The following is an 8,160-nucleotide window of genomic DNA, read 5'->3' as shown; positions in this document are numbered from 1 at the left end:
TCGATTCGGTGTTTCGTTTCTTGTTGCCCAGCATAAATAGCTTACAAAGACATAACAAACAAACCAAAAAAAGGGGAAAAGTAGGAGCAAAGGAAATAAAGAGAAAGAAAATAAATTTTTAAAAAAGAAAAAGTTAGGGATATAAAATAGAGCCAAGAATGAAACTTTAAAATGCAAAATATAAGACCTATGCCCTTCCTAAGGTTGGGCCACAAGTTTGGCTCAAAACTGTTTAGCAGCCAACCCAGAAAGGAAAGTGCAGTCAGTTCCAGAGTTCACAGTGTCCATGAGATAAAACAGAGATAGACTACTCAGGGCAGTATAACTGTTCTTGGAGCTAAGACCAGACAGAAGGCTCTCCCAAGGACACCCCTAGAGAGATGATTGTGGTTCACGTCCTTACCATTGCTTTAAAAGGGAGTTTCTTGGGATGGATTCTAACAACTGCTCTCAACACAGGCGATGCCGTTGCACCAAAGGACTTTGGCAGCTGTGGGAGGGACCGGGTGCACCATGTACCCAGCTCTGTCCTCATGGACTTTGATCTAGGGCAGGATTTCTCAATCTTGGTATGATTGACATTTGCGGCCAGGTCATTCTTGCTTGTGAGGGGCTGTTCTTGCCTTGTAGGATGGCTAGCAGCACCCTTGGCCTCTGTCCACTAGATGCCAGTAACACCCTTTTCCCCAGTTGTGACAAAGTGTCTCCAGACCTAGTCTGACCGCCCCCAGTTGAGAACTACTGACCCAAGGGTAGAAATCATTGCTTCTATTTTCTTTTTAATGTGGAGAGACAAAAGGAACCTGGTTTTATTTTTATTATTTTTTACAGCTTTATTGAGTGCTTATTTATGTAATACAAAATCCACTCATTTAAAGTACGCAATTCTTGGGAATTCCCTGGTGGTCCAGTGGTTAGGACTCAGCGCTTTCACTGCTGGGGCCCGGGTTCAATCCCTAGTCAGGGAACTAAGATCCTGCGTACCGCATGGCACAGCCAAATAATTTTAAAATATATAGTTTAAAAAATATAAAGTGCACAATTCAGTGGGTTTTAGTATATTCACAGGGTTATGTAACCACCACCACTACCTAATTTTAGAACATTTTCATCACTTCAAAAAGTTACTCTGTACCCCTTAGCGGTCACTTCCCATTCATCCCTCCCCCAGTGTCTCTCGAATGGATTTGCTTCTTCTGCATATTTCATATAAATAGAATCATGCAACATGTGGAGTTTTGTATCAGGCCTCTTTCACTTAGCGTAACGTTTCCAAGTTTCATCCATGTTGTAGCATGTATCAGTTTATATCCTTTTTATTGCCAAATAATATTCCATTGTATGGATATGTCATATTTTATTTATCCACACATCAGTTTAAGGGCACTTTGGTTGTTTACACTTTGGGGCTACTATGAATAACTCTGCAACAAACCCTCACAATTTTTTTTTTGAATTATAGTTGATTTACGTTGTGTTAGTTTCAGGTGTACAGCAAAGTGATTCAGTTATACATACATATATATCTTTTTTTTCAGATTCTTTTCCCTTATAGGTTATTACAAAATATTGAGTGTAGTTCCCACACGTACAAATTTTTTTTTAATTTATTTATTTTATTGATTTATTTTTGGCTGCGTTGGGTCTTCGTTGCTCTGAGCAGGCTTTCTCTAGCTGCAGCAAGCAGGGCCTACTCTTCCATGCATGGGCTTCTCATTGTGGTGGCTTCTCTTGTTGCAGAGCATGGCGCTCTAGGCGCGTGGGCTTCAGTAGTTGTGGCGCTTGGGCCCAGTAGTTGTGGCTCGCGGGCTTAGTTACTCCAAAGCATGTGGGATCTTCTCGGACCAGGGCTCGAACCCGTGTCCCCTGCATTGGCAGGTGGATTCTTAACCACTGTGCCAGCAGGGAAGCCCATGTACAAATTTTTGAGTGGATATGTTTTCAGTTCTCTTTGGTATATACCTAGGAATGGAATTGTTGGAATGAGCTCTATGTTGTGGTGGTGGTGTTGTTTTAAAAGGAAGATGTATTTATTTATACTCATTTTTTAGATACCACACATAAGTGATATCATATGATATTTGCCTTTCTCTGTCTGACTTCACTTAGTATGATAGTCTCTAGGTCCATCCACACTGGGCAGCTTCAATCTTAAAATATTGTCACTGATTATTTGACCAATGCCCTGATGATAGGGCTTTCCTCACTGACCAGATAAAGACAAGGCCTGTGAGTGGGGCTTTTCCAGGGATCTTCCAGAAAGGTCAAACAGTGACAATTCTCTGGGGTTCTGCTCTTTGGGGAGTGCTTCAGGAGCCCGGCAGGACTGGAGTTGCTTGGGTGTGGAGTGAGGTCACAGCTTTCTATGATATTAATAAGTTGGCCCATAAGACTGGCACTCACGGTTTTCCATTGTTTTTAGTGCCTTTCTTGAAAGGGGAAATGCAGTTTCTGCACTGTTTCAGAACATAGGAAACCATGAGTTAACTTTCTACAACTGTCATAACTGATTTCACATCCTATCTACAATCTGCATGTGGCAGGCGAGGTCACCCCAAGAGTGAGAGAGGGCTAGTGTTCTTCCATTTTTCAGACTGTGGGTATATTAGAAAATGAATGAGTGCCAGAACAGAGTTACTAAAACATTGGTATTTTTTTAACATCTTTATTGGAGGATAATTGCTTTACAATGTTGTGTTAGTTGCTGCTGTATAGCAAAGTGAATCAGCTATACGTATACATATATCCCCATATCTCCTCCCTCTTGCGTCTCCCTCCCTCCCACCCTCCCTATCCCACCCCTCTAGGTGGACACAAAGCACCGAGCTGATCTCCCTGTGCTATGCGGCTGCTTCCCACTAGCTATCTACTTTACATTTGGTAGTGTAAGTGTATATATAAAACATTGGTCTATTTTTTATGTTTATTTTTAACCAACCAAAACTTCTAATACAATCAATAAATGCAAAGACAATGTGACCTTACTTGGCAATAATAGCAAAATCTATACTTGAGGGCTTTCAGGAATACAAGGCCCAGGCCAAAAAGCTCTCCTGGTTCCCTGCGTGATAACAAGAGCCTTCCTTTCTGTCCTCATGGGAATTTCTCTGCTCCCCATGGGAGGTAGGGAGTGAGAATTCAGATAAGTCAACCTCCAGTTCTCTCTTACCAGGAGAGCACCTGTAGTAGGTCAAAGTGATGCCTCCTCCCAGCAAACCCAAAGAGGTGGGGAGAAGTTCATCCCCCCCATCCACGGCCATATCTCAGCCCCTGGCAGCATCCTTCTGCCTCTCCAGGCTTCCCCAAGTGAAAAAAAAAATCGCTCCCAGTGCTATAATGGATATTTACACCATTTCTTTCCTGTCTGGCCAGGGAACTCTGGACAGAGCAGTCCAGAATAAAAGGACTAGACGGCAGCTTTATTTAACTCATCCCTGTATCACACAGCAAAAGAGTCCTTAAAGACCCAGGACTTAAGAAGAAAAAGGTTTCTTCTTCCTCTTTCTCAAACCATGTTCAGATTTTAGCCAAGTGTTGCTAGAAGCTCTCCTCTGTCCAGATTTTACCAGATCCAAAGTGGGGAGGAGCTCTCTGATTGCATGAATGGAGTAGGTTTGCGTGCGGTAGCCAGTTTCCTCACAAGTTATCTAAAAAGCAAGCGCACCTCACTATAGCAAGGATTAATTTTTCTCTAGCCAGTAAAATCTGGTTTCACATTAAGAATATATTGCGGGCTTCCCTGGTGGCGCAGTGGTTGAGAGTCCGCCTGCCGATGCAGGGGACACGGGTTCGTGCCCCGGTCCGGGTAGGCCTGTGAGCCATGGCCACTGAGCCTGCGCGTCCGGAGCCTGTGCTCCGCAACGGGAGAGGCCGCAACAGTGAGAGACCCGCGTACCACAAAAAAAAAAAAAAAATATATATATATATATATATATATATATATATATTGCCCCTCATGTTAAGATTTCGATTCTATTCCTTACAAAATGACAACCTATGCTAGGGAACACATGACTTCTTCCCAAGCCTGCATTAGCTCTGCTAGGTCACACACCCCCTCCTAGGTCAGGTGCAAACTTCAAGTTCCCATCCACAACACTCTTCCCTGAGAGAAGAAAAAAGGAGAGCTCAGTAAAAGCAGCTATCTGGCTTTGATTGAAGCTTTACTCTGATCTTCCACATCTTGATGTTTACTAGGCAAAATAATAATAACCATACAGTGATATCTTAGCTCTGAATGATGCAAGCGGTTTACAAAGCACTCTCACTTGCATTATTTCATTTGAGCCTCATCTGAGAGGTAGGGACAACATATTTTTCCCTTGGAACAAAGGAAGAAACTAAGGCTCAGATAAATGACAGGCTACTTAGCTTGCAAATGGTAGAATGGGAACTAAGTGCAGAATTTCTGACTCACAGTTCAGTGCTTTTTATATAGCATATCATTGTTTACAGAGTGTTACTTCTTTAATATTGTCATGTCGGGCTTCCCTGGTGGCGCAGTGGTTGAGAGTCCGCCTGCCGATGCAGGGGACACGGGTTCGTGCCCCGGTCCGGGAAGATCCCACATGCCACGGAGCGGCTGGGCCCGTGAGCCATGGCCGCTGGGCCTGCGCGACTGGAGCCTGTGCTCCACAATGGGAGAGGCCACAGCAGTGAGAGGCCCGCGTACCGCAAAAAAAAAAAAAAAAAAGAATTATGGGGGTGGATGGCGGTGATGGGTCCACAACAGTGTTAATATATTTAATACCACTGAATTGTACAATTAAAATGGTGAAGATGGTAAGTTTTGTTATGTGCATTTTACTACAACCAAAAAAAAAGAAGAAGAAAAAAAAATTAAATGATACCACCAAAACAAAAGAATAATTACACATTTTAAATAAATGAATAGCCATTCCACATGCAGGTATTTACACACAGGAAATGTAAGCATATATCCACACAAAGACATGGACATAAACGTTCATAGCAGTTCTATTTGTAATAGACAAAAACTGGACACAATCCAAATGTCCGTCAACAGCTGGATGGATAAATAATTTATGGTAACTCCATAAAATGGAATACCACTCAACAATAAAATGAATGTTGATTTTCTTTTCTCTAAACAAAACTTCCTTCAGCCACTACGCATGGGCACTCTACAAGAGGGAAAGTCCAATAGCCTCAAGTCTCACGAGGAGCATTTCCCAGGGTCATTGGTGGCCTCTGGGGGAGGACGACTTTAAACAAAGTCCCTGGTTGGGGCGGGTGCTCTGTCCAAGTCCACTGCCTCTGTCCTGCCGGTCAAACCCACTGTGCCCCGGCCAGCACGGGGCTGAGGGATAAGGTCTGGGACAATTCCTGAGTCAGGCAGGGATGAGCTATTTCAGGAAAGTGTCTCCCACACGGCGCTGCTGGAGGCAGGGCAGCCCCTGTGCAGCTGCCCAGCAGAGAAGTTTTGTGACCGCCCCCCTGGGGTTGACACATCCTTCTCTGTGTTTGGCTTCTATCTGGGGCAGAGGCATGTTACAGTTTACAAAGCCCTGGGGGTGTTCCAGGGGCACCCAACCAGAATTTCCAACTTGCATAAACTGAGCAGAACCTGAGCCTGGAATGAGGCCGGGACGTGCCGCAGGCGTCTGCTCTGCTGGGGCATTTGGCCCCGTGAAGCTGTGATCGGAGACGTAGCTCCCCTCCCCCTTCCCGCGTCCCTCTGAGATGATCAGCACACACCAGCCTCTTCAACTGGGCACAGCGCTCCAGAACTCAGGACACACCGGCACCACCTGTTTCTTCGCCCCCACGTAATAAAATTGGTTGAAGAGCCTACGGGATTTGGGGACCGGCGCCCTCTGGAGAGATTTCATACATCAACTCCTCCCCGGCAAAGAGGAAACGGCCAAGTAGGAGACAGGGAACAAAGTCCTATCGCTGGGCGAAAGGAGACTCGAGTCTGCAGCGGCGGAGCAGAGAGACAGGCCAGCCACCCAAGGGAAGCTCCACTCAGAGCCAGGCTACCATGGACACCCTGGTCCGACTCCTGCAGCTGCTGGTGCTAATCCTGACCCTGCCCCTGCACCTCATGGCTCTGCTGGGTTTCTGGGAGCCCCTGTGCAAGACCTATTTCCCCTACCTGATGGCCATGCTGACAGTCAAGTGCAACCGCAAGATGGACAGCAAGAAACAGGAGCTCTTCAGCCAGATAAAGGGGCTGGCAGGAGCCTCGGGGAAGGTGGCCCTGCTGGAGCTGGGCTGTGGCACTGGCGCCAACTTCCAGTTCTACCCATGTGGCTGCAGGATCACCTGCCTGGACCCGAACCCTCACTTTGAGAAGTTCCTGACAAAGAGTATGGCCAAGAATAGGCATCTTGAATATGAACGGTTTGTGGTGGCTTTCGGAGAGGACATGAAACAGCTGGCCAGTGGCTCCATGGACGTGGTGGTCAGCACCTTGGTGCTGTGCTCGGTGCAGAGCCCAAAGAGGGTCCTGCAGGAAGTTCGGAGAGTACTGAGGCCGGTGAGCAGAATGGGAAGTGTATGGGCACGGGGCAACAAACGTAGCATCAGCCACCCCGTTGTCCAGGGCACCCAGGATGGGGAATCTCAGACACTAGTGCATTAGACACCCACCCACCGCCACCTGCTGGTGAACAGGAGATATGACCAGGGCCTGGATGGGGCAGGACAGGGTGCTGTGGAATCACACAGGTGATCCGCCTAACAAAGGGGGAAAGAAGGACACCTAGGGATGTGGTGTTTAAACTGAGATCTGAGGGGTTAAGCAGGGGGTGGAGGGAGTGGCGGAAACAAAAGAGTGTTCTAAGTAGAGGTATTGGGGTAGTGGAATCCATAAAGTTTGGAACTGGGTGTGGACAGAAAGGAGTTTAGGATGATTTCCAGGTTTCTGGCATGAGCGACTGGTGGAGGGAGTGAGGGAGGGTAGAGAGAAGTACCATTTGCAGGACAGAAGAAGCCTGTTTGGGACTTGTTAGGTCTGTGGTCCCATGGAGACAGCCGGGCAGAAAACCCAGAGGCACTTTAAGTCCAGATCTGGAGGTCAGAAAAAGACGTAGCTGGAGATTTAGATCAGCTTGTAGCTGGTAAATTCCAAGCGCGTTGGAATTTGAGACCGAAACAGGAAAGGCCGTAGAATATCTGGCTTGTATCACCTGTTGGACATTTCCTTTTAGATTCATGCTCTCTGGAAGGTTTAAATTAATTAACGTTAAGAGTTACTTGTAACTTTTGGTTGGTTTTTTTGTTTTGGGTGCATGAGATCACCTAGGGAGGGTACAGTGAGGAGGGAAGAGCTGGAGGAACCCCAGCTCACTCAGGAGCCCAGTGCACCCTTCCGTGGGATGCTGGCTGAGATGTCCGGGATGCAGGCGTCTTGGTCTCGGGAGAGGGCTCAGCGCGAGCATCTCTGTATCCAATGAGATCTCTGCTCCTGGTTCCCCACCTCCCCATCTGTCTGCCCTCAGCTACGCTGGCCTTCGGGTCATTGTTTAAAAATCTCTCACCGGTCATGGCCCCTAGGTCACAGGAGGCTCTTCACACTCACTTTGAGTTGGGGGGTAAGAGCCGGGGGATGCAGAGAAGGTCACAGAGCCGGACGGTCTCCCTAAACTCGCAGGCCAGCACCTCCCACTCCACCAAGAGGTTCTGACCAGGCTTGGTCAGCGGGATGGAGGTGAGAGTAGAGGAAGGTTGCGGAATGGAGCAGGTAAGTGACGCTCTCTCTTCTCTCCCAGGGAGGAATGTTTTTTTTCTGGGAGCACGTGGCTGAGCCGCGTGGAAGCTGGGCCTTCCTGTGGCAGCAGGTTTTAGAGCCCACCTGGAAACACATTGGGGACGGCTGCTGCCTCACCAGAGAGACCTGGAAAGATCTGGAGAATGCCCAGTTCTCTGAACTCCAAATGGAACGACAACCCCCTCCCATCAAGTGGTTACCTGTTGGGCCCCATATCATGGGAAAGGCGGTGAAATAAGCCCCTCCTTCTCCCACCTCTCCGCGGGGAGCCCCTCTCCTTCTCTAACTTCAACCCTTCCTTGTGCAGTGAGAAAGCTCTATTCCCACCCTGACTACGGGGCGGAAACAGTTACACCCTGTCATATCCCTAACTGCAAATTCCTCGACTGGGTCTCCCAGTTTTTGCCCACTACCCCTAGGACAGC

At 47.4% G+C, this 8,160-nt stretch overlaps 1 protein-coding gene across 1 annotated transcript; it reads left to right on the top strand.

Moving 5' to 3' along the window:
* Positions 1 to 6,004: 6,004 nt before the first annotated feature.
* On the top strand, positions 6,005 to 7,973 carry TMT1B (thiol methyltransferase 1B; the record flags this gene model as incomplete). The annotated part of the gene is made up of 2 exons (XM_079937752.1): positions 6,005 to 6,502; positions 7,737 to 7,973. 2 exons carry the CDS (start codon positions 6,005 to 6,007, stop codon positions 7,971 to 7,973), a joined length of 735 nt encoding a protein of 244 aa, XP_079793878.1.
* Between the last annotated feature and the right edge of the window lie 187 nt (positions 7,974 to 8,160).

Source organism: Stenella coeruleoalba (assembly GCF_951394435.1).
Source record: "Stenella coeruleoalba genome assembly, chromosome: 11".
Classification (NCBI taxonomy): Eukaryota; Metazoa; Chordata; class Mammalia; order Artiodactyla; family Delphinidae; genus Stenella; species Stenella coeruleoalba.
Note: the sequence above shows the minus strand (reverse complement) of the source record. Positions and strands in the feature narration are given on the sequence as shown.